This window comes from Myxocyprinus asiaticus, chromosome 8 (genome assembly GCF_019703515.2).
Source record: "Myxocyprinus asiaticus isolate MX2 ecotype Aquarium Trade chromosome 8, UBuf_Myxa_2, whole genome shotgun sequence".
Lineage (NCBI taxonomy): Eukaryota > Metazoa > Chordata > Actinopteri > Cypriniformes > Catostomidae > Myxocyprinus > Myxocyprinus asiaticus.
The window spans coordinates 15,309,931-15,337,169 of NC_059351.1; the positions used below are offsets into that span (position 1 = coordinate 15,309,931).

Genomic DNA, 27,239 nt, shown 5'->3' on the forward strand with positions numbered 1-27,239 from the left:
AGAGCTTAACTAATATTATTCCCACACTGAAGACAGAAGTTCCTTCATGAAGGCCAACAATGCATACTGTACTGTAAAACTCTTACCCTATAGAAAAATATTACATGCCACACTTTATATATAATAATCATTTCATTCATTCAGCTACAAAATCTGCATTATTCCCATGCATATGTTTCAGCTATAAGAAATATACCATGTAAGACATTAGGGTGTTACATTTATGACTTTAAGGTGAATCAATTATATGACATACAGCACAGGACAGTATGACATACATCATAACAATTTGAAGATGAAAACTACAGGACTCCTGCTATGTAAAACCACTATCTGATGAGCAATAAGTACAGTGGCCTCAAAAGGTATTTGGATTCTTTGGCTACACTTAAAATAAATGAATGTCTTTACAATGTATAACACAATATCAAACCAAGTGGCATTTATTAAAAAAGATAGTACAAACACTTGTTAAAGCTACTCTATGTAAGATTTTGTTGTTAGAATTGAACACAATTTCATTAATGAGCAAGTACATCAACAATCTGTCTTCTACACTATGTATTTGCCTTACTCCGATTCACTATAGTAAGCCTATAGTAATTATTTATATTTTAGAGCTGTCGGGACGAATTTGGCGGGAATTTGCATACTTCCATCATTCGTCTGTGCGTGTTTACTTCATGTCCAAAATGAAAAAAAAAAGAAGGTCCAGAGTTACTACAGAGCATGAATATGTGCAGTGTTAGGTCTGGTAGTCAGGGCCATAGCTAGTGGGGTGAAAGGTGGTAATGATTCTAGGGGCCCACAACAAATTCAAAACTGTTTTATTTTAATAGGAAAGGGGCCCAGAGCAACTTACAGTCAGGGGGCCCAGAATTCCCTGCTACGGCCCTGGTGGTAGTAGTTTAAAGCTGAAAGCTTGTAGCCACAACACATGAGCAAAATTGACCATGGATCATTCAAAAAGGCAACCCTATGGGGAATCACCTGTTTTCAAAATAAAGAAACCACGAACTGAGAAGAGTTTGCAAGCAAAAAGGGAAAGTGACAGAGCCCATAATATTAAAACACAAATCAACATCTGCTTGGCATTTCAGAAGTGATTACAACTCCGAGATCGTAAAGGATTTAAAACAGACCCGAGTGTTTCTTGCTCTACAGGTATGATATTTTATTGGACCGATAGTTAGCCAGCTAGCTCTCTTAGTGCGGTAGTTCTTAAGATAGCGTTAGTCACTCTAATGGGGCATTTTATTATGGATTGTGGTACTGCAGTGCTTTCAATTTAATTTTTGAGAAAGACCAATGGGGAAAAAAAAAATTATGCTAGTAACAATGCCAGTCTCTACACCAGCTAGCTAATTTATAATAGTTTCCACCATTTGACTTTATCTGATATAACTAGCAATCGTTGTCTAATGTCAGTGTTGCATAGCTTTTGTTATTTTAAAACAATTGTTTTTAATAAGTCAAAACAACAATGGAAGAGATATGCTGCTTAAAACATTTTTCGGATATCCGTCCTTTTCTTCCTTTCGTTATTAATTATTATGTCTTATGTCATTAGTGACATTCACTCTAATAAGATGATCACCTGTAACCATGGTTACACCAGTACTACTCAAACCATCAGATTCATCTGCACAGAAGAGAAGAGCCAAAGCCCAGTTCAAATAATTACCAAAACAGTGTTCCTCCGCAAACTGCTAGAGGACCAAGAGTGTAGCTTTAAGCAAAAATTTCTTATGTTTTAAAATGATAAAACCAAACATAAATGGTTGAAAATGAGTACAAAACAATTTTTGGCTTTCAAACTTTTAATGCAATGATCTTCATATATTTTAAGTGTGACTTAAGTGTCCAAAAGTGCACTTTTTGGGGCCGCAGTGAACGTCATGATTGCAACAAGGTTTGTGGTTGATTTTCATATGTACTCTGAATTCAAAGAGGATTGATATCACATCAAACTTCACAATTTCAATATGTGTAATGAATACTTATTAAAGTAAAAATAAACCTAATCAATATGATCAGGCAAAAAACAGATAAGTTCCATCAGAAACACACTGCATACTTTTGCTAAAACCACCTCTTCCCGTAATTAAAATGCTTTGCACAGAGGCAGATGTGTCTTTAACTTAGGCAACCGAATCCTCATTTCCTGGATCCATAGTGCTGGCCATTTGGACCAAAACCTTCTTCCTGAGTGGACTCTGAGCAACATCTCCCATGGTTCCTACCAACTCTGATCGAGGGAACGATTGCATCGATTGGTCACTATCCGAAAGCAGTTCTGACAGACTGCTCAGAGAACTTACATCCGATTGGTCAAAAGAGAATTGTGGGAGGGGCAAACGACTTGACAAAAGAGGTTCATCCTGTGGGAGGGCCTCTGAGAGTGACAGCACGTCAGGAAGATCTAACGACTCGCATGGAAGCGTGGAGTCAAAAGATGGCGTCCGTCTTCGTAGGACTGTACTGCGTTTCTGGTGGACCGTTGAAGACAGAAACTCAACATCAGAGGGAGGGTTAATGGAGATGCATGGTGGACTCAATTTCTTCTTTTTGGGGATAGGAGAAGGCCCAGGAAATGGTGTGGATGCTTTCATTGGCTGCTGTTGAAGCATTAGCTCCTCCCCATGTGTTGAGTGACATAGAGATATGCTGAGTTCGGACAGGAGACCATTATTTTCCATGCTGTTGTACTTCTGTAGTCTATGACTGCTGCTATCTTGTTGACTGGCTGTCCCACAATGCAGCTGTCCTGAGTTCTGTGTATATCCCCCCCCCCACATGCTGCGAGTTTGTATCATATCGGACCTCCTCGTCAGGGCATTCTGAGTTCAGTAGGTTTATTTGTGCATTTTCATGCAATCGTTTGTGCATTTTAATTGATGGTGTCCTGTGTAAAGTCTGTCGACACGGTATGCTGCGTTGGCAGTACACATTTTTATTTGTTCGTACACTTGCTGTCCGATTGCGAAGGGGTGGAGGGGACGTTTGGGGCGAACAGGGCACAGATCTGCCCATCAGGGGAATGCTGGGTACTTGAAGATGAAGGCTATCACTGGAGCACAGCTGACTTGGAACATGTAAGCTGTCTTTGGAGCCCAGGTGGGAGGAATCAATGGAGTCACACTTTATTGCTGCCTGCAGGTCAGAACAGTATTTCACACAATTATTTACACATATATACTGTATAATTACATGGCTACTTAGCAACCATTATACAACTCATCCTCATGTTGTTATGATTTGTTGTAATGACCCATATTATTTTCTTCCTGCTGTGGAATGCAAAAGGAGATGCCAGGCAGAATGAAAAAGATGCAGTTTGTTCTATGGCAGAAAGAAAGTCATATGGCCATGTGTTTCTTCATAGATGATATTTGGCAGTATATGCTGAGCTTCAATGATAAATTCCACCATGCAAAGACTGCAAATATCTATTTAAAAGCAAAGGTGCATCAATACCTGTCTACGCAGGGTTCTGCAGGCATTGCTAGAGCGTCCACTTTGAGTTGGATGGTGGGGGGCAGGAACAGAGGCCAAGGTTGTCTGTGAAGAAGTTCCTGGAACCTGCATTAGGGAGTTATCTTCACAGGGATGGATGCCAAGTGAGAGAGAAGAGCCTAAAACAGAAATAAATCCAGTCAATCAAATTTTTGTGTCATGAACAGTGAGGAATGGTGTAGTTTTGTGTCTGTGATCAGTGTCCTGTCACCTGGCAGTGTAGTCTCCTGTTTGGCGTATCTCTGGTGAATGGATCCATATACAGGTTTAACTGGATAGAGCATGTAGCTGTCATTAGGTAAGGAGAGCATCCTTGACATGGATGGTCTTCCAACAGTCAGGAAGTTGCCAAAATTGGCATCTTTGCCCTGGAAACACAAAAAATCATAATTACCAAAGTGCTTCATGTAGAATATTTTGCCAGTGCTAAAAGACGTTGTGAAATCAAAATCAAAGTGTGTGGATTTAAATTCATGTCTGTTTCCTCTGACACTATCCATATTCTAGCCATGGACTGCAAAACGGTTCAAAGAACGAAAAATTAAAATGAACAAATTTTTTTGTGGAACGTAACCAAAACCGGGAACAAAGTCATTTTCAATTGTTGTGAAAACGTTCTTTTTAAATGCAGGTAACTGGTTATAACCAGTTAATTTTCATTCCAATATTTTTTTTCATGAAACCTACATTTTTGGAATTACACCATTTCGTGCTGCCTGAAAAAATGTAACGTGCTTTGATCTTTAAGGAAACCGCTGCATCACACATTTCTGCCTAATTGTCTGTTGTGGGCGTCACATTCTGTGAATGAAGACCTTTTTAACAACTATGTATACTTACTACATATCCATACATGGCTAGTCAAGATACAAAGAAAAACATTATTAGAGGTAAAAAGTACATTTCTCAGTTATTTCCAAGTCTTCGCTGAATTATTGTTAGATATGATGCATTAACACAGGTTTGATGCTGCCGGGTTTTGACTGAGCATTGCAACTGGTATTTCACCCACCCTTAGCACAGAGTACTGTCATTTCAAAAAGAATATTATTAACTGTTCTTTTATTTCATTCTAACAGGTTACCGTTTGGAAAGGAGGCTGTGGAACATTGGAACCGAAACAAAAAAATAATGTTTCTGCTCAGAATAAACCGAAATGGAAAACATTTCGTTTTTAGACTTTGATTCTAGGACGGACACTCTTTAAGGTTGCCAATATCCACTTTTAGCAGATATTGCCATTTAATGTACAGCCATAATTTATTGATGATTCACTGCAAGGAAGGGCATATACAAATATTCGCTCTCTAGAATGAGAGTGTCCCTCCCCCAATACCACCTGAAATCAACTAGCAATAGTAAGCAGCAAATCCAACATTATCCCATGACAACTCATAATCTTTCATACAAGATGGTAAAATCATCAGATATCGTACAACTTGACTCATACCTAAATGTACGACTTTTATTCCCACAGAGACCAACCAATCAACAAACAGAATTTCAAATTGATACAATACAGGCATCACATTATAGCTAGCCTCCTATTCAAAATTTTATTACTTGTTCCATATTTATTTATGCAGTACAAATGACTGATGCATGTCAATAACCTGAAATACGCTTCCCTTGTGGCATCCCAAACCGATGTTTTCTTTCTTCCGTGCTACACAAGTTATTTTCCTATTAAAATAATGGGTTAGGTTAAGGGTTTGGGTAAGGCAACAAACTCTCACAGCGAAATCGTCAGGATTCGTAAACTTTTCTAAATTTGGCTAATTCGTATGATATCGTGCGACTGCACTCGTTTGAATTCCTACGACTTTCATTACAGCCAATGACGTCGCTGGACATTATTTCCATCTATGACGAGACAGTTACTTGCTTCTGTCACACACAACAGCTTCCTATCATGTTTACACACTCTACTGATTGGTTAAGTTTAGATAAGGGGTTTGGGTAAGGGCATAATATTAATAAGCATGTCCTTAATGCCTCGTGCATGAAACTCACGCTTACTTCCGCATTATATATCCGGGAATTTGCACGCGATGAAGTCATACTAGTTAATGCAATCAAAATTGTGTGACATCACACGAAATAGCCACCTCATAAATTATTTAAGACTTTTCATGAGATAGGGTTGGGTAAGGAGTCAGACTTTGTGGTTAGGTTTTGGATAGGGGCTAAATGAAAGTGAAAAATCACGATAACATTGTCTGTTTATTCCTTTTCTTTTACATACATACTGGCTTCATATTTGGTAGTGCTCTATTAAATATATCTGGGGGTTTGATTTTTTGGTTCAATATTCACAAGAGTCCACATGGTCTTATGCATGAAAGGATTGTAAATAAACAACAGAACTGATTACCTGCTCTTGTGAGAGAGTCTCCAATTTCACAGCTGTGCCCTCAAGCCCAGCGGCTCCACCAATAGAGGCGGTGCTTTGTCTCTGACTGCCCTGTAGCTCCTCCTGTAGCTCCGCCTCCATCTCCGCCTCCTCGCGGGCATCTTTGTTGCTCTCCTCTAAGTGTTTCATAAGTACTGCGACCACAACGTTAACCAGCACAAATTGAGCCACCAGCACAAAAGTCACGAAATATAGAGGTGACAAAAGCGGCAGATAACTCAGACATTTGTCAACATTTTTACATTCCCGTAGGGTATCCTAAACACACACACAGAAACACAAAGATTAAGTTAAATAAGTTCAATCACTGCTCAATTTAATAGATAAGACAAATCCTAATAGTATATGTGGATAACATAAACTCTTCACAGCAGATAATGACCTCATTCGTGAAGCAACATCTGCTACATGATGATGAGTTTTTGTAATTAAGTCTAATAACATGTAAAACTAAACCTCAGTATTCCCTAATCAGGTATTGAGACCATGCAGCATGAATATTCTCAAAGCTTTTCAAAGTACCTTCATGATCCCATTCCAGTTGTCGCCGGTGGAAACACGGAACAGAGTGAGGAATGCCATGCCGAAGTTCTGAAATGTAGCGTGTCTGCTCAAACCCTCACATGGGTTCTCCTCAGTGCATTCTGTTTGAAAATATTAGAATTTTAAAACACTTACTTTTCATAAATACTCATACCTTCTTTGAAATATTCTGCAAGGCAGCATCATATTGAAATTCTGAAAAGATTCTGTTTAGGGTTTGTTCTAAACCATTAACCCAAAGTATTACACTTCCGCTTAACATCCTGGTTACTTGCGTAACCTCCGTTCCCTGATGGAGGGAATGAGACATTGTGTCGATGTAGTGACACTAGGGGTCACTCTTGGTAGCCCGAAACACCTCTGGTCTTTGATAAAAGGCCAATGAAAATTGGCGAGTGGTATATGCGTGCCACTCCCCCGGACATACAGGTATAAAAGGAGCTGGTATGCAACCACTCATTCAGGTTTTATGCTGAGGAGCCGAGACAATGTCCGGCCATTTCAGCGGGTAGTTCAGCATTGTGGCAGGAGGGACACAACGTCTCGTTCCTTCCATCAGGGAACGGAGGTTACGCAAGTAACCAGAGCGTTCCCAGTCTGTCACTCACTCGACGTTGTGTCGATGTAGTCCTTAAACAAAACGCCGCAACTGGCTGAACTGTGTTATGTGAACTGGCGGTGTGTGTGTGACGGGCAGACCACTGTGTGCCTCGTAGCCAGCGCACCACTCCGACACATAACATCCCCCAACATATTTATGAGTGTTGAACGGCCCTTTGGGGACAAGTCGACTACCCAAAAGATAGAGACAGGCTAACCCAGTCGTGGCCTCTTTTCCCCTTCTTTTTTTCCACTCCCTAAAAAAGAAGGGGGATTATCCGACTGGGCCGCCAGGTCTAGTCGGGGGGTGTCCCTCCCAAGGGGAGGACACCGTGGAGACCACACCTCGCCCAAAGAGAGGGGGGGATATTTAAGTGGAAAAAATACTTGCCGACCATGTGGAGAGTCTCGTGGTAGATCCTACCCAACGGGAGAGGAGTTACTACAAACATGGAGACTGTGGCAGAGGGGGCTCTGCCCAAAGAAGACGCAGTTTGCCAACAGGGAAAGGAATTAGCGGAAGATATACATCGCATGGGGTTACCTTACAGGGAACTGCCACATGCGGAGCACCTACGCCAGAACAGGGCTCTTAGTTAACGTGTACTGGGCCGGCAGCGAATCTCTCCGAAAACTCGGCTGCCACAGGGCTCGGAGGAAGTCAACCAGGGAACATAGTTTGTGAACACTACTGGGAATTAATGGCGCACGTCTTCAGCTCAGAGGAGGTGAAAGGCGCTATGTGCAAGCAATACACCCAGCCGGCTATTACGGGCTTATCTGCTTGTATTGCGTGCCACTACCTGGGACGAAACCGGTTCCACCCAGAGGTTGTAGAACCTTGAAAAGGTGTTGGGTATTGCCCAGCCTGCTGCTCTGCAAATGTCTGTTAGAGAGGCACCCCTGGCCAGGGCTACCCCTGGTAGAATGGGCTCGTAGCCCTACCGGGCTGTCGGGGGGGCTGTCGCGAGGAGCGTGAGGTCCGAGAACCACGTCTGTGTGGGCCAGTAGGGTGCTAACAGGACGACCTGCTCCTCATCCTCCCTGACCTTGCACAGAGTCTGTGCAAGTACGCTCACTGGGGGAAACGCATATTTGCGTAGGCCAGGAGGCCAGCTGTGTGCCAGCGTGTCTATGCCGAGGGGTGCCTCGGTCAGGGCGTACCAGAGCGGGCAGTGGGAGGATTCTTGGGAGGCAAACAGGTCCACCTGTGCCTGTCCAAATAGAATCCAGATCAGCTGGACCACCTGAGGGTGGAGTCTCCACTCTCCCCTGAGGGTAACCTGCCATGACAGCGTGTCCGCTGTAGTGTTGAGGTCACCGGGGATGTGAGTGGCTCGCAGCGACTTGAAGTGCTGCTGACTCCAGAAGAGAAGACGGCGGGTGAGTTGTGACATACAACGAGAGTGCAGACCGCCTTGGCAGTTGACATATGCTACCGTTGACGTGTTGTCTGTCCAAACTAACACGTGCTTGCCCTGGATCAACAGAGAAACCTCTGCAGGGCGAGCAAAATTGCCAATATCTCGAGGCAGTTGATGTGCCAATGCAGTCGCAGGCCCGTCCACAAGCCGGTGGCTGCGTGCCCATTGCAAACAGCGCCCCAGCCCATTTTGGAGGTGTCTGTCGTGACCATGACGCGCCTGAAAACCTGCTCTAGGGGAACACCTGCCCGTAGAAACGAGAGGTCGGTCCAAGGGCTGAAAAGACGGTGACAGACAGGCGTGATGACCACGCGATGTGTCCCGTGGTGCCATGCCCATCTCGGGACTCGAGTCTGAAGCCAGTGCTGAAGCGGTCTCATATGCATCAACCTGAGCGGGGTGGCCACCGCTGAGGATGCCATATGCCCCAGAAGCCTCTGAGTTTCAGTGGAACCGCTGTTTTCTGTTTGAACGCCTTCAAACAGGCCAGCACCGACTGTGTGCGCTCGTTCGTGAGGCGCGCTGTGAAAGAGACTGAGTCCAACTCCAAACCGAGGAAAGAGATGCTCTGAACCGGGAGGAGCTTGCTCTTTTCCCAGCTGACCCGAAGCCCTAGTCGGCTGAGGTGTGAGAGCACCAGGTCCCTGTGTGCACACAACATGTCTCGAGACTGAGCTAGGATTAGCCATTCGTCGACATAGTTGAGAATGCGAATGCCCACTTCCCTAAACGGGGCAAGGACTGCCTCTGCGACTTTCGTGAAGATGCGAGGGGACAAGGACAGGCCGGAAGGGAGGACCTTGTACTGATACGCCTGACCCTCGAATGCAAACCGCAGGAAGGGTCTGTGTCGAGGTAGAATCGAGACGTTGAAGAACGCGTCCTTCAGGTCTACCGCCGCGAACCAATCTTGATGCCGGACGCTCGCCAGAATGCGTTTTTGCGTCAGCATCTTGAACGGGAGTCTGTGTAAAGCCCGGTTCAGTACTCACAGGTCCAAGATTGGCCGCAACCCACCTCCTTTTTTCGGTACAATGAAGTAGGGGCTGTAAAACCCCTTCTTCATCTTGGCCGGAGGGACAGGTTCTATCGCACCCTTCCGTAGGAGGGTAGCGATCTCCACGTGCACAGTTCACCAAGGTGAAGTGGATACCGCTGAACCTGGGCGGACACCTGGTGAACTGAATCACATAGCCGAGTCGGACGGTTCGGACCAGCCATCGTGATGGATTGTAAAGCGCAAGCCACCCATCCAAGTTCCGCCCAAGGGGGACCAAAGGGACAACGTCGTTGGACATATCGGCAGGTGGGGCCTCGCGGCGGGGCGGAGCTCGAGGTGCCACACAATGTCGTGGCCGTGTTGAGTCCAGGGACATCGAAGCACTTACCTGGCTCCTTGCGACCACCCCCGAAACAGCCTGGGACTGGGGAGGAAGAGGCCTGTCCTCGCAACCCGTGGAGACTGTCACACTGGGGGCAGATGTGTGCCACAGCTGGGCGTGCAGGGGCGGGGAGACCGCCGCTGGAGTGCCAATCCTGCAAGGAAAAACCCGTGGACGGTGGTTGTGATGACAACTGTGCACACTGGGTATGTGACCCAGGGAAGGAGGAAACCGCTCTTTTGCTGAACTGTTGGGTACCGCAGCCACTTGGGCATACGGTGAAATTAAACAAAAAGGCAACAAAAGATTCTCCATCCGGCCCTCCACCGGGTGATGGAGTGGTCTTCCTACCAGCTCCAGTTGTGTGAGTTTCGACCTTAATGGGCGGTGGACTGTGAGACGGGTGGCATCTGCTTCCTGCGGTGGGCTCCACGCCAGGGCCGGGCCGAAGGGGTGGGCTGCGGAGGAGCCGGTGCAGTCACCGCAGGGGGACGCCCTTGGCGACAAGCAGATGGGGTGCGGGATCTTGAGCCGCGCCGGGGCAGTATATGCCGGATAGCCTCTATCTGCTGCTTCACCGTCGTGAACTTCTGGGCAAAGTCCTCGACGGTGTTGCCGAATAGGCCAGCCTGGGAGATGGGGGCAGCAAGGAACCGTGTCTTGTCGGCCTCACCCATCTCGACCAGGTTGAACCAAAGCTGGCGCTCCTGGACCACTAATGTGGACATTGTCTGCCCGAGAGACCGCGCCGTGACCTTCATCGCTCGGAGAGCGAGGTTGGTTGCCAAGCGCAGTTCCTGCATCAGATCTGGGGTGGAACTACCCTCGTGCAGTTCTTTTAGCGCCTTGGCTTGGTGGACCTGCAGGAGAGCCATGGCATGCAGGGCAGAGGCGGCTTGTCCAGCAGCGCTGTAGGCTTTAGCCGTCAGGGATGACGTGAACCTACAGTGCTTGGACGGGAGCTTTGTTCGTCCGCGCCAGGTGGTGGCACTCTGCGAGCATAGGTGCACCACGAGCGCCTTATCCACCAGGGGAATCGCCGTATAGCCCCTGGCTGCCCCGCCATTGAGGGTAGTGAGGGCGGGGGAACTGAGGAATCAGGACCGAGCAGTAAAAGGTGCCTCCCACGATTTCGTCAGCTCCTCATGCACTTCCGGGAAGAGCGGCACTGGAGCGGGGTGTGGCTGCTTTGAGCGGCGCTGCGAGCCCAGGAACCAATCATCGAGCCGCGAGGGTTCAGGGGAGAGCGGAGGGTTCCACTCTAGCCTGATGCTCGTGGCCGCCCGGGAAAGCGTGTCCATCATCTCTGCATCAGCTTGTGACTGGGCAATCATCCCCGAAGGGGGGAGCCCAGCTGAGGTTTCTGCGTCCGACTGGACAAGCCCGCTCTCCGATGCTACGCTCAAGAGCTCATCAGCTTCGCGGGCTCCAAACAAGAGGCCAAACTCACCGTGAGATGAGCCGACGGACTCATCTGGAAGTCCGATCGGGGCAGACGAGCGTGCTGGGGAATGGGAGGTCTGCAGGGGGATACCCAGCGGAGGCGATCCCATTGGGGTCCCCAAATCGCCCCCAGTGCTAGCCGCGCTGGCCTCAAACCCGTAGGTAGAAGGACCGAGGCGGGGAGCCGCTGGGATGGTTTGCTTTCTTACGAAAGCAAGCCGCGACCGCAACATTGCCATGGTCATGTTCTCGTAATAAGAACATGAACCATCCACGAACGCTGCCTCCGTATGGGTCGTGCCCAGACACGAAAGACAGCAATCATGACCGTCTGAAGTTGAGAGGTAATGACCATAACCAGGAATAACACACAATCGGAAAGGCATCTTTAAAAAGACGCGTCTTTAAAAAGACGTTCCGTGTGTGCCGCTCTTTTAGAGAAATATACTCTTTTAGAGAAATATACTCTTTCAGAAAATATACTCTCTTTTTTCTGCCGAAGCGCCCAGGGGCGTTCTCTGCAGTGCACCAGTGCAGAGGAGGGAGAAGCCGCTGAAATGCGCCGTCAGATCCAGCAGAGGTGAATGAACAGTGAGAATTCAGCTCAATGAGCATGACCGTTCGGCTCCGAAGAGAAAATCTGAATGATTTTTATACCCGTATGTCTGGGGGAGTGGCATGCAAATACCACTCACCAATTTTCAATGGCCTTTTATCAAAGACCAGAGGTGTTTCGGGCTCCCAAGAGTGACCCCTAGTGTCACTACATCGACACAACGTCGAGTGAGTGACAGATAGGGAACATACAGATGCCATTCAAACTTTGTTTTGTAGATCATTTTCAGCTTTATTTGTGCTGTCTATTTTTAAAATTCAAAATTTTATTACAATTTTTAAGATACAGTATGTGACATTGAAAACATTTTCAGCATTCAAAAACAAACCCACACAGATGATGTCACTGTAAACATATATTTGCATTGTAAATTTTGATTAGTCTTGTCTATTTAAATATGTGAAGGCACTTTTACACTGTACAGTGACTATATGTTGTTTTTTGTTTGCAGCTGACTGAAAACAAGACACATGCTGAGTGTCGTGACAATGACAAAGATGGCTCTGAACCTGCATTTCATTTAAACAGAACCAAAGCCTAACACTAAAACTTACCTACAGAAAAACTCGAACACTTTTCTTTTGCTGCCTGACAAGAAATATTATTTTCATTCAAGACATGTCTGTTTTTTATATAACGACATATGATAACAATAGATGAATAGAATACTAACCAAGTTTTCCAAAGAGTTCGACTCCCAGTGCGGCATAGATGAAAAACAGCAGCATGAAGAGCAGACCCAAATTACCAACCTTGAGAACAGATTATTACCAGAATATCAAGACAATATCATCTGGAAGTATGTGGGAGATTTGTGCACTAACTCCACAATACAAATAGCAGCAGATGTAGACACAACATACAGTGCAGGCATGTTCACAAGTCCCTGAGGTCCAAGTCCAAGTCAAGTCTCAAGTCTTTTTTTTTTTCTTTTTTTTTTTGGCAATAGTTCTTTATCTGCAGCTGGTTAGTTTAATAAACCCTGTATAAGGCTAATTCAATTTTGAAATATTAAAACTGACTACTTTAAGGGATTGCCTTGTTTATTTATTTATGTCTAATAAAGTACATAAGGTTTTACTTTAATCATGGAATTTATTTTTATTCAGGAAACAATCAATTAACTATCTATTTAAAACAATAAAAATAACATTTGCATTAAAAGAGAACAGATGTTAGAGGACAGAAGGAAAACTAGCTTTGCCCATAAATATTTAGGGCTTTAAAGCCCTTTATTCTATTTTGCATTTGCCCTTATGAAAATGTAACTTAGTTTTTATAGTTTAAACAGTGGTATTTTTTTGTAACAAGACCATGGTAACCTCAGGTAAAACCAAGCATGGATCGTCACTATCATGGTAAAATGTAACATGTTTTCTATAAAACAAACATTGGCATTTTTGTAAAGAAAAACAGTATCCTAAACACATTTAAAACTATAAATACAATTAAAATAATAATTTAAAAAACATTTATAAACTTTCATTGTAACAAAAATTCATGATATTCCCTCACTTCCCTAATGAAGCCTATTATAAATTTAATAGAGCTATAGTAGTAATGTAATATATTATGAATATATTGAATATATTGAATATATTTCTGCCTAAAATACTAGTCAATACAGTTAGTGTTACTATAGTAAATTCATGATAAAAGTGGTGATGTGTGAAAAGTCTGCTAATTTATGTATGTGTCTGTGCAAGTCACAGTGTTTTCTCAGCGTCAATGCTGTTTTGTCGGGCCGTTTAGTGTTTGCTCACGGAAGGGTTTGCACCAGAGAATTCTGTGCCGAATTCAAATGTTTCCGCACCATGCTTCTCACTGGTCCTTGCAGCACTGTAATGTGAGCTGTGAGGTTGAGAGCTTGAGACCGGTCTGCGAGACGCGTAAGCACAGCTGCTCTGCGCTCGGGCTGCTTTGTCGCTGTTTCATTCCACTTTTGATGTGTATGCCATTTGATATCACTTAACAGAAAATGGCAACGCATAAACGGAGAGAGAGAGAGATAAAGTTGCCCAACTCTGTAGTCGCACCAGTGGGAAAAAACAGTCACAAAATGACTTCTATGATTTCGAGTCCAAGTCAAGTCTCAAGTCAAATGTTTACGAGTCTGAGTTGAGTCGCAAGTCTTAAGTGCGACTTAAGCACGACTCGAGTCCGAGTCACAGACTCGAGTTTCCATCTCTGATACAATGTATTCAGAAAGTATTCAGACCCCTTAATTTTTTCACATTTTATGTTACAGCCTTATGCTAAAATGCTTTAAATAATTTTTTTCACATAAATCTATACCCCATAATGACAATGCAAAAGCCAGATTATTGATAACTTTGCAAATTTATTAAAAAGAAAAAACTGAAATATCACACTGACATACAGTAAGTATTCAGTCCCTTTGCAATGACATTTGAAATTTAGCTTATGTACATCCCACTTCTCTGGATCATCTTTGAGATGTTTCTACACTTTGATTGGAGTCCACCTGTGGCAAATTCAATTGATTGAACATGATTTGGAAAGGCACACACCTGCCTATATAATAAGGTCTCACAGCTGAAAATCCATATCAGAGCAAAAACCAAGCCACGAGGTCAAAGGAATTGCCTGCAAATCTCAGAGAAAGGATTGTGTCGAGGCACAGATCTGGGGAAGGCTACAAAAAATTTCAGCTGTATTGAAGGTTCCCAAGAGCACAGTAGCCTCCATAATTCTTAAATGGAAGAAATTTGGAACAACCAGGACTCTTCCCAGAGTTGGCTGCCCGGGCACACTGAGCAATCAGGGGAGAAGGGCCTTGGTAAGAGAGGTGACCAAGAACCTGATGGTCACTGTGGTTGAGCTCCAGAGATCATGTGTGGAGATGGGAGAAACTTGCAGAAGAACAACCATCACTGCAACAGTCCACTGATCTGGGCTTTATGGCAGAGTGGCCAGACGGAAGCCTCTCCTCAGTGCAAGACACATGAAAGCCTGCTTGTAATTAGCAAAAAAGCACCTAAAAGACTCTCAGACTGTGAGAAACAAGATTCTCTGGTCTGATGAAACGAAGATTTAACTGTTTGGCCTCAATTCCAAGCATCATGTCTGGAGGAAACCAGGCACCGCTCATCACCTGCACAATACCATCCCAATGGTGAAGCATGGTGGTGGTAGCATCATGCTGTGGGATGTTTTTCAGCAGCAGGGACTGGGGGACTGGTCAGGGTTGAAGAAAAGCTGAACACAGCAAAATACAGAGATATCCTTAATGAAAACCAGGTCCAGAGTGCTCAGGACCTCAGACTAAGCTGAAGGTTCATCTTCCAACAGGATAATGACCCTAAGAACACAGCCAAGACAACACAAGAGTGGCTTAGGGACAACACTGTGAATGTCCTTGAGTGGCCCAGCCAGAGCCCAGACTTGAACCCAATCAAACATCTCTGGAGAGACCTGAAAATAGCAGTCCACCGACTGTCCCCATCCAACGTGACAGAGCTTGAGAGGATCTGCAGAGAAAAATGGCAGAAAATCCCCAAATCCAGGTGTGCAAAGCTTGTCACATCATACCCAAAAAGACTTGAGGCTGTGATCGCTGCCAAAGGTGCTTCAACTAAGTACTAAGTTAAAGGTCTGAATACTTATGTCAATGTGATGTTTCAGTTTTTTCTTTTTAATAAATTTGCAAAGTTAACAAAAATCAGTTTTTTGCTTTGTCATTATGGGGTATGGAGTGTAGACTGATGTTTTTTTTTTTTTTTTTTTTTTTTAAAGCATTTTAGCATAAGGCTGCAACATAAAATACTACTAATAATAATACAACTGAATACTTTCTGAATGCACTGTATAGTATACTAACTTACTGACCTGTGGTAAGGCTTGAACAACTGTATCCAGAAGAGATCTCATTCCTGTGGCCATCTTCAACAGCTTCAACACTGAAAGAGATTTTTATAGTACACTATTCTAGTACTAAAGTACAACTTCAGACAGTGTTTCATCATTATTTGCTCCCATCTGTAATGTCAACATGTCTACTGTTTGTAATACCACACTCCAATGTCTAGTTCTTTAACTTAAATTGCCTGGTTCTTTCTCTATGAATCCTCCCATACCAAATGATTTCTCCGATTCCTTCATGACTTTCATCTTTATAGTATATGCAATACTGCAACTCTTCAGCACATACAAGTTTGTTATTGTGTTGCTTGTGTAGAGCCAATCTCAACTCTCTCGACTTGAAGTTGACTGTCTAGACCTAAAGTTAGAATCCAGCCCTGGTTGTGCTCAGCAGAAGTGTGGCAGACCAAAAACAAAAATGATAAGATGCAAATGTCTTGGAATTCTCAGAAACTTTTTTTTTACTGTCTAAATAAAGAAGCAAGTATGAAATCCCTGATATTGCCTGCCAAAAAACTCCCATAGTCCTAAATTTCTGTTTTGCACTACTCAAAAGAACTTCACCTGTCACTTCCTGTCCTGATGCACCCTCAGAAAGCTGTGAAAATTTTCTGAATTTCATTATAGGTAAGATTGATGCCCTTCCGAGCTCGCTACACTACATTTAAAAGTTCTGCATTTCTGTTTTTATCAAAAGTGCTGGTGAAAGCTGAAACTTCTCTCTATTGACACCTATCTTCCATGGGGTGCCACAAGGTTCTTTTATGGCCCATTTTATTTTTATATATATACACCTCCTGTTGTTTTTTTGTTTTTTAAACAAGTGATATTTCCTATCTCTCTTATGCCGATGATAATCAGTTGTATCTTCCAAGTGAATTTATGTTGACAATCATTCCTTTAAGTCTCTTTTTGATTGCCTCAAAGACATTAATGAACAAATTCCCTAAACAGTTGCGCCACTTTTTTAACGGCTAAAAAAACTCACTAATTAAATGAAGGCAAGACAAAAGATATTGTACAATATTTCTCATTTACAAGCTACCTATCATTATATTGTTGTGCCTTAAATGATTTTAACTTCACATTGCAGTGTAGCAGTTCCCTCATTTATTCAATTACTCAATATCTCTAAATCCCACTTTGACATCAGCATCATTCACTTGCCCACCAGTGTGCATGTCTTCATGCATTTTGTACCTCTGGCAATGCGCAGAACCCTCATGATGCGTATGATGGTTGGGTTGATGGGAAGAGAGGCGTTCAGGTCGATCTCCTCTAGTGTAATGCCCATGATAGAAAGAAGGACTATGGCCAGGTCTAACTGATTCCACCTGAGAGAGAAATCACAGCTAAGTGATGCTAAAAAGAGGCATTTGCATAAGAGACCTACTATTGAACATATGGTGAAGAAAACATACTGCGTTTCTTTATTGTGTCCACAAGAGGGCACCTTACCTTTCTTTGAAAAATCTCCTAAAGCCGAAGGCGACCAATTTCAGTGCAGCCTCAATCACAAAGACCAGTGTGAAGAAATAGTTACAGTACTTCAGCACCTCATCCAGATACTGAATTACACAGACACACAGTAAAGAGACAATTAGATGCACAAAGTATTACCCACAAATGCATCATCTAAGGAAATTACTCTCATACTGTTTGGGATTAAATGATTGCAGCAGTTACATGTATGTAAAATTGCAAACCTTGGGCTGTTTGTAGTGCTCCACAGACATTGTGAGTACATTAATGGCGATGATGATGGTGATGAAGAGGTCCAGATAATGGCTAGTACAGAGTGTGTGAATGTAGAGTCGTGCAGGAGAGTAGTCAGCGTAGTACGGTCTCTGCAGGGCCTCTAAAACACAAAACACACACAAACATCCAAATACACCCACAGAGAACAATGGAACATCTTCATTAAGGTCATTCAGGTCATTTAGGTACACACACACAGACACATACGCACACACTTATCTTGTGTCACAGCATGGTTTTAAAAGTGTGCACTTCCCTGGAAAACAATTTTATGTTAAAAAGAAAGGTTCTGTCATAAATTACTCAACCTCATGTTGTTCCAAACCTGTGTGACTTACTTTCTTTTGTGGCCTCACTTTAAAGCTTAAATAGGACCTAAACGTATCATAAAAGTAGTCCATGTGACTTGTGCATCATATTACAAGTTTTCTAAAGGCAAATTCTGACTGGACTGGGCTTGAGCTCTGAAATTGTGAAAAATTCTGAAAAACTGGTATAGGAAGGTGGAGGGATGCCACAAGAATCATCACCAGTGTGAGGGAAGCAGTCGCTGTGGCATATATGTAGCCAAGTGGAGAGTCATGTAATTTGGCTCTGGTCGTGGGTTGGACGTGACCCCTTTAAGAACCAGAGTTTTGCGACACCAAAGTTTTGCGACACCTGCTTTCCGGCACTCTCTCGTGTTAGAAACTTGAGAATATACATTGTGCAAGAGAGCTCCCGGTTTTGATCATCAGTTGAGAATCCTTTGGGTAAATATAAAATGTTATATAAAATTCGAATAAATTGCATTAAATATGAGTTCAGAAGAGTCATATGTTAAAATGGAGTGTTTGTTATGGATCATTTATGAAGAATGCATATGGATTGCATGTGTGAAGTTTGACCACGTTTTGTGCACGCATGTGAGGACTGGGTTTGTAAATTTAGTATTAATCATATCTTATTTAATGATTTATAGCACAGAGTGTTTTCCAGTTTAGTGAACATGTGTAATGAGAATTCTATTGTTTTAAACTGCAATACATGTCCTTAAAGCCTGGTTAAAAATGCATAAAATTATCTGAGTGATTTAAGCATGTGTTAAAAGCATAGAATGCTTTGAGTGATTTAAGCAAGTACTTAAATGCATAAAATGCTGTGAATGATATAAGCATGTATTAAGGTGATGTATGCTGAAGCATATGGGTAGGCTAATGCCCTTTGTATTTTCATTTAACATTAGCCTCTATCGTATTTCAGTTTCTGTATTTTCTTTCTTTCATTTTTTTAAATACAATATGGCCCCATCGACCACTGTTTTTTTTTTAATTTTATTTTTTTTAACAGCCATCAGAATAAAACCCCCAAAATATTTTTTTTTTATCCTATGTTGTTTGTTTACAACCCATCAGCTACATATATAAACAAGTTCTTCCCGAACTTACATTTGGAACTTTTCACAATCCAGTCAGTTTCTGTGGAACATAATCGAGTCCTGCCCTACATTTGTTTCCTTGAATTTCCTGATTTATTCTGAAATATATCAGAAATATCAAATATATTTATTCTCAAATATATCATGCGGATCCCGTTTCTTGTTGACCTTAAAATTGTCTAGTTTTTGAATACAGTTTTGTCATTGAATGCATATAATTTTATTAAATTAATTCAACCTGTCATTCAAAGTAACTGAAGGACAGAAGTGTACAGAGTGTGTGTACTACTTAGCATGTACTGTATAGTCTACTTTGTTGTCCCTGTCAAACAAAAGCACACTGACCCAGTATAGTCCGGCCAGTAAATTGCTAACGTGGCAATATGTGTATGCGTGTGTGTGTGTGTGTGTATAATCACAGTTACAAAACAATCGAGTCATTGGCAGGACGTTAGAAGTGTCCAGCCGAGCGTCCCCCTCCATCCATCACTGTCCACGACCGCTCAAGGTGTCTTTGAGAGGAACTTAGTGTGTGTTTGAGAGAGAGAGAGAGAGCAAGTGAGGTTCAGAGACAGCGAAATAATAAGGTTTCAGGTGCAGTTTCCCTTATAAAAATGTACTATGATACCATGTCATTAGATGGTAATTCTGTGGTACTTTTAAATATGGCACTGAATGATTACCATATATAGATACCATGTTAGTAAAAGTGGTTCTCCAAGGTATTTAAAAAAACAAACAAACATGTCATTCATTACCACAAAAAAACTGTACAACCATGGTTCAGTGTCCATGATAATAATACCACGGTAAGTACTGTGCTCATGACAGGCTGATACTACAGTCCATAAGTCTACAGAATAGACTCAAGAGAATAGAGATCGACTACTAGCAGTTCTAGCCATAATTTTTAAATCAGTCACTGCGTCCGAATATCCATACTTCTCTACTATATAGTATGCCAAAAACAGTATTCCAATGGAGTAGTATGTCCGAATCCACAGTATTCATGAAGCGGTAAGGCTCTTCTTAACTGTAAGTGCTACATATACCAAGATAATTGTTCCTTGTGCTTAAATGGTGCTTGTTGAACAAAACCAGAGCAGATCATTTTTGTGGTTGTTGTTCTTACGTCATATATTCAGGACATGGGTCAATGCCCACATCCCCGGATGAAGTATTTCCAAAATCTATTCAAAATACTTGCATGAATACCGAAATAACATATTATTTTAGTGGATGATAAGTGTGTCCTTCATCAAATACAGTACTGTGACAGACTGTTAGTACTGACAGTCACTGACAGTACACGGTTTCAGATGCAGCAAGTGTTTCTCAACTGCCGTGTTGCGGAAGCAGGGAAAGAACAATGCCAGGGTTCTTCCTCCATTTACATATTTCCACGACTCAATCGAAATTTCGGGCCACTGAGGCAAATCTAATGATATGCATCTGTGTTTGCCGCTTTATACGTGTTAAATATGCTTCTCATCTGAAAATGCATTGTGATTGAAGCCTGGCCAATGATCTGCTCTATCCTACTGTTTCTCTTTAGCGCTCGCATGAACAACCCGACTTCCGTAGATATCAAGGCATAGACCACAACACTGATGCAAGGTTTTTCAAATGACACATTACCACCCTTACTAAAATTAATCATGATTTTACAATAATAACAATAACTGTGGTATTTTGACCAAAATGTTTTAGTTAATAATCTATTACTGTAGGCAGATTCTATTGGACATAATTTTTATCACAACTGTGGCAGTTGTAGTTAATATTTCTTTCTAAATGTGTTTCGGCTATTTTTTCATAATAAATACTATGATTTATGGGTTTTTTAATTGTTTTTGTTTATAGATAGTGACCAGATACATTGATCTAACCACAGTAATGATAAGCTGTGGTCTTAACTATGCTTATGGCATTGCACTGTAAATATAAGGGCAACTACATAAATGGCTTTAAATTCTGGACATCCAAAACTTATAATGGACAAAGTGTTCCTTCTGTTCGGTATAATATATGTTCTGTTTGAATGATTTTTGATATTAGTACAATAAACTGGATACTAAAAATATGTTGTTTTTTTTTAACAGTGTTGGGTCGCTATTAGATGTCCAATGTAAAATCAGGTTCCTTTCTCTAACACATTCAAGGGCCATAGCTTCTCATGACAAAACCACAGGATTAAAGTGACATAAATGATTTAACTCCCACTTATAATTACAGTATGTCTCGCTTGTCTAATTAAATACTGGTTGCGTGATTTTAAAGTCAAACAAAGTCAAATGGCTTTGAAGAACGTGGCTGTGGAAATTAAAATGAATTTTCTATTTCTCAAGCTTTATACACACAGCTTAATGCAGGCTGTCAGATCGCTGTACTGTTGGTTTCTCATAGCAGTTCCTAGTCAACTACAGTATCCAACTATTCATCAAGTAAATAATATTGAGCAACCCAAATTACAGACAAAAATTGGCCAGTAAGTTTGTGTATTTCTTATCCACCAATGAAAATGATTCCAAAAGAAGCTATAGCAAAAATTTGTATGTCACCAAGCCACACAGAGACTGAAATCCACGGAACAGTGTACAGGATGTAAGGGGAATGGAGCAACAGAGATTTCCTCTCCCCGCTTAAAGCGTACTGCTCTCATACTATAATATTGCCTGGTTTTGACATGCAACATCCCAAAAAACACACACTCACTCCTGCGTTTCTTCTCCATGCGTTTCTGTCTCTTCTCCTCTCTCCGTCGGGCCTCCTCTTCCTCCTGGTCTTGTCTACACTTGTGGAAGTTCTCCACCACCACACCGACAAACATGTTCAGTACAAAGAAGCTGACAATCAGCAGGAAGGAGATGAAGTACAGGAGCATCCAGGGATTATGATTCCTAATGGGCTACAAAGAGAGAAGACAAAGAGAGAGAGAAGGACAGTAGAAAAGGTGAAGAAGATAAAAGAGAGAAACTGTTCAGATATGATATGTGATGTTGACATTGTTCAGTTGAAAAGTTCTACCCTTCATAATAAATAACCATGTTTACATGCACAATAATTTTCTGATTAATGTCCTTATTAGTACAATGTGATTACAAAGTAATAACTATAATAAAATTACTTTTTCGTTAAACATTAATGTAACGGATTACATTTTAAATTCTTGTAATCAGATTACAGTTACTGACTTTCAGTTGTTACAAAAACATTACTCTGGTTAGACACATTACTAAAAACAATTATTTACTCAGAATACACAAGCCTTTTATATTTAATTTTTTCCAAAAGAGGTGTATACATGTAAACAGCATAGTTGGAATGAAGTATATTCTGAATAAAATCATGCTTTTCAGTATTTAATCTTGTTTTACAGCAAAAAAACAAACAAACCCTAAATGTCCTTAAAACTAAAAATTCAATTGAAAAGCAAAATTACATGAGAAACCTGTTTTCACAGAATATATCTTTAAAGGAATATTCTGGGTTCAGTACAACTTAAGCTCAATCGATAGCATTTGTGGTATAATGTTGATTACCACAAAAATTAATTTCGACTCTTTCCTCCTTTTCTTTAAAAAAAGCAAAAATCTGGGTTTCAGTGCACTTATTTCCTTTTTTTTTTTTTTTTTTTAGAATAGGAGGGATGAGTGGAAATTAATTTTTGTGGTAATCAACATTATGCCACAAATGCTATCGATTGAGCTTAAGTTGTATTGAACCTGTAATATTCCTTTAATTATATTTATTTTTCTTACCCTATTGGCAATATTTATAAGCATAAATCTAACTAAATTTAGTGAGTTTTAATGTCCAAACACAAACGCACACGCACGCACACACATGAACACGAACACACACACACATACACACGTTGGTGCAGCTATCCTTATGAGGACTCTCCATAGACATAATGATTTTTATACTGTACGAACTATAGATTATATCCCCTAACCTTAACCCCAAACCTAACCCTCACAAAAAACTTTCTGCATTTTTTACATAAAAAAAAACAAAAAACAGTTTAGTATGTTTAAGCGATTTGAATTATGGGGACACTAGAAATGTCCTCATAAACCACATTTATAGCATAATACCCTTGTAATTACCAGTTTGTAACCTAAACAAATGCCCTCGTAAACCACATAACACCCCCCCCCCCCCCACACACACACACACACACCCAGCTCCAAAAGTGAGTTTTGTAGTTAGCTTCACTATTCACAGTAGCCTGTGTATTGTAGCACTCATAATTACTTTCCATTTAACATGCACAAATATAATTGAATAATATTTCCATAGAGTGGATATTCCAAAATTTTTTTACATTACAAAGGATTCCTGTTAATACAGGCATATGTCAGATGTCTCATTCTGAATTCTAAAAATCAGAATATTAGCTTAATCGCGTTATGACAATCAGGATCATGCGTTCGCATATCACTAACATAATCAGAAATGTATCGAGTATCAGTGTGACTTGAATTCCCCATAAATATCAAAATGCAGAAACTGTTCAGATAAAAATAAGATTCTTTTTAAGAAGCATATCACAGGAAATGTGAAAGGAAGCAAATCTATAAAGGAATGGAAACATTGTATTTGTCATACTACATGGAATGCAATTGGTATTTGTCACCCCAAAATAGATGGGCTTTTGTAACAGACACTTTGCAAACCATTTAATGTAAGGCTGTGTTATTGTCTTTGGACTGAATGTACCGGAATGCGTGTGAGAGAGAGTGTGTAAGAACTCTCTGTGGAATCCAATGATGAATGCTCTGTCTCTCTTTCTCAAACTGCTCATTTTAAAGTCCACTATATTTTCTCTCTCTGTCTCTCCTTCTTTTCTCCACTCCAGAGCTGAATAAATTAGACATGTGCTTTACTTAAAACCCATCTGCTGCCTTTTGTGATTGTGTCACCTGAGAGCTACAGAAAAGAAAGAAGAAGAAGAAACAAAAATCGACACAACTGGTCTGGACAGATCCAGAGGATCTGTTTTCAAATTGTGTAAAGTTATCTGAAGAACGCACACACACACACACCTGTTGGTCCACGGCCACTGCATCTAAGCCATCATACATGATGTTGACCCAGCCGTCTTTTGAAGACAGGACAAATAATGACATCAGAGCCTGTGGAAACATTACACATCATAAATCTCTAACAAGTCAAAAAAGCTCATCTCCAAGTCTTTAAAGGGACAGTTCACATAAAAATGAAAATCCTCTCATCATTTACTCACCCTCATGCTATCCTAGATGTGTATGACTTTCTTTCTTCTGCTTAATGCAAACAAAGATTTTTAGAAGAATATCTCTGCTCTGTTGGTTCATTCAATGCAAGTGAATGGTGGCATGGATTTAACCACCGAAGTCATATGGATTACCTTTATGCTGCTTTTACTTGTTTTATTTTTGGAGCTTCAAATTTCTGGCCACCATTCACTTGCACTGAATGGACCAACAGATCTGAAATGTTCTTCTAATAAACCTTTGTGTTCAGCAGAGAAAAGAAAGTCATACACATCTGGGATGGCGTGAGGGTAAGTAAATAATGAGAGAATTACATTTTTTTGGTGAGCTATTCCTTTAAGATATTGACCTGGTCCCTCCTTCAGTTTAAGTACAAGGATTTTTCATCAAGTGAAAACTGTAAGTCCAATTGCTTAGAAAAGTAATAGCCCATCGCATAATTTGAGGCATCATTTATGTCCGTAGAACAAAACAGTGCAAGACGAGCAATAGTAATAGCAATGCTTGCCTTAACAAACATCACTTGTAATATTAGTGACACTATCAGTGTCAACAATATAAATATCTGTAAAATCAGCAAAAACTAAGAAAAAAAAACCAACAACACAATTTTGCTCAAATGGTTAATGAAGTCAGATGATCAAACTTACAAAAAGTACCATGGTGCAGGGTTCCCATACCTTTTGACTAATGAATTTACATGATAATTCCATAACTTTTCCTTTCGCTTAGACTACTGGATAAGGATATTTAAAAATAAATTATAGAGACCGCACTTACAAAGAGCAATTTCTAGCCAATGAAATGTTTTAGAACCGAGTATAACTTGAGAAATTTGTATTCACAATAGAAATTTCCATGACTTTTCCATAATCAATATTTTAAAACTTCTGATATTTCCAGGTTTTCCATGACTGTGGGAACCCTGGTGGTATTACCATGGTGTTTGTACTCTACCATAATAGTAATACCATGGTATTCCTTTGAAGTTACATACAATACCATTTAGATGACATGGATATGAATGTGGCAATCATTCAGTACCATGGTACCACTGAAATTAATGGTAATTAATGGTAATTTTGTAAAGTCAGTATTTGCTGACTTTTGCTGCACTGGTTACTAAGGGCAAAGTGAAGAATACATGTCATGTGTGTGTGTCCCACCTGACCCAGGTTATCAAAGTTGTACTTCCTGCGAACCCATCTGTAGTTCGCCTGCAGGCACTCCGATTTATTGGCAATATTTCTAGTGTCAAATCCTTCACAATGATAGAACTTCCCCTTAAAGAGCTGAGAGAAACATCTTGCAATTAGACATTACGTGAATAACTCATACGTTTATTACAAAGCAAACAACTTGGTTGAAAGCAAAACAGTAAAATGCACCACATGGATTTTCCACATCAATAATATAAACCAGATGGAAATGGAGAAGTTTACATGGCAAACAAAATATGGCTTTAAACAAGTAAACAACATATTCTGAATAAACATTTCAGACTTTTCAGAATTAGTGCCATTTTTCCAATAAAATTATCTAAACATCCTTAAACAAGATAAATTTATGTATTAAACAAAATTGCATGTGATATTAAGGCTTAATTTCACAGAATATATCTTGAATTACATTTATTTAAGAGTAAGAAAATTGTACAGAAAAGGATTCCCAATTGCCTGTACAAACTATTATTACTTTTTACTAGCCAATCTGCCTTAAGTTTATAGGCAAACCCATGCTACTTGCTACTGCTAGTCAGCCGTATTGGGGGAGGGGACATTCCCTTTCTAGACAGCATTTTATTAGACAGTTGTTTTACGCCCCTTCATACAAGATGAGTTATCACTTGTAAACTTTACAATTAAAATTTTAAATGAGTGCATCACATTAAGGTTTAGTTGTTCAATTTCACATGGTTTTAAACTAAAGTCGGGTGCACACTGTATGATTTTTCCAGGCCTTTACAATTGTTGCTTGTCAGATTGTATGATTGTACTTTGGTAAAAGCCATGGCACATTATGCAGCATTATGTCAGACTCTATGATACACATCGTAACCAAGACTTTAGTCCCAGTTGTCCAGACTGACAGCACTAACCAGCCATCGTTGGAGCAGTCACTCTGCATGATGGCAACCCAAAATTGGAGGCTTAGGCCACATCCACACTAATACCTTTTCATTTGTAAATGCATTGATTTAGCTGCATTTACACTTCTCATTCACACTAGATCGTGTTTTCCTCCATCAAAAATGGAGTGTTTCGAATACGCTCTCCATTACAGCATACTTTAGAAAATGATGATGTTAGAAAACTGAGTTTTCACATGAAGATTAGCTTGGATGTGGCTTAAAATTCATCATAAAGGCAATTAATCGGCTGTCTGCGAACAAGTCACACCAAGCAATCAAAGATTGACGATTTTGCAGACAATAGAAATATTTTATGATCCCTAAAATTTGTCTCAGATGGAAAAACGTGGCCAAAATAATACAGCGTCAATCTGGCTTGGAATAAAAGCCACAAAACTCAAATTTTTACGTCATGGGGCTTTAAATAATTTTTGACATACCACAATCAACACAAAGCAGCTAAATATGAGCAAGAGTGTGTTTATGTGCATGTTTACCTGAACTCCTAGAATGCCAAAGACAATGAAGAAAGCGCAACAGATCAACACAATATTTCCAATAGGTCGAAGAGATGTGATCAGTGTTTCAACAACCAGCTTTAGTCCGGGGGCCCTGCTTATGACCCTGATAATAAAATTGCACACACACACACACACACACACACACATACACACATGCACGCATTAATGCATATTTAGTGTTGCATCAATATCCTGTAGCATTGATACCATTCATCAAGAACGAGGCTGGTAAAACAGGGCTCAGTGTTGTGCAAAAAGCTGAAACAAGTAGATGAGATGTGCTCTAGTGTTAGCCTTGAACTCAATATGTCTGTCTGTTGAGTAGAATATAT

General features: G+C 41.0%; 1 protein-coding gene across 1 annotated transcript in view; it reads right to left on the minus strand.

Moving 5' to 3' along the window:
- LOC127445571 (voltage-dependent T-type calcium channel subunit alpha-1H-like) overlaps positions 1-27,239 on the minus strand; it is a 139,182-nt gene continuing 111,943 nt past the window's right edge. Inside the window, 15 exon segments of the mRNA XM_051705717.1 lie at positions 1-2,736; positions 2,738-3,153; positions 3,478-3,635; positions 3,728-3,884; positions 5,891-6,187; positions 6,452-6,573; positions 12,611-12,689; positions 15,787-15,857; positions 17,020-17,153; positions 17,278-17,387; positions 17,526-17,677; positions 21,710-21,902; positions 24,046-24,135; positions 25,422-25,547; positions 26,884-27,010. Coding sequence (XP_051561677.1) covers positions 2,142-2,736; positions 2,738-3,153; positions 3,478-3,635; positions 3,728-3,884; positions 5,891-6,187; positions 6,452-6,573; positions 12,611-12,689; positions 15,787-15,857; positions 17,020-17,153; positions 17,278-17,387; positions 17,526-17,677; positions 21,710-21,902; positions 24,046-24,135; positions 25,422-25,547; positions 26,884-27,010 — 2,827 coding nt within the window. The 3' untranslated portion in view covers positions 1-2,141.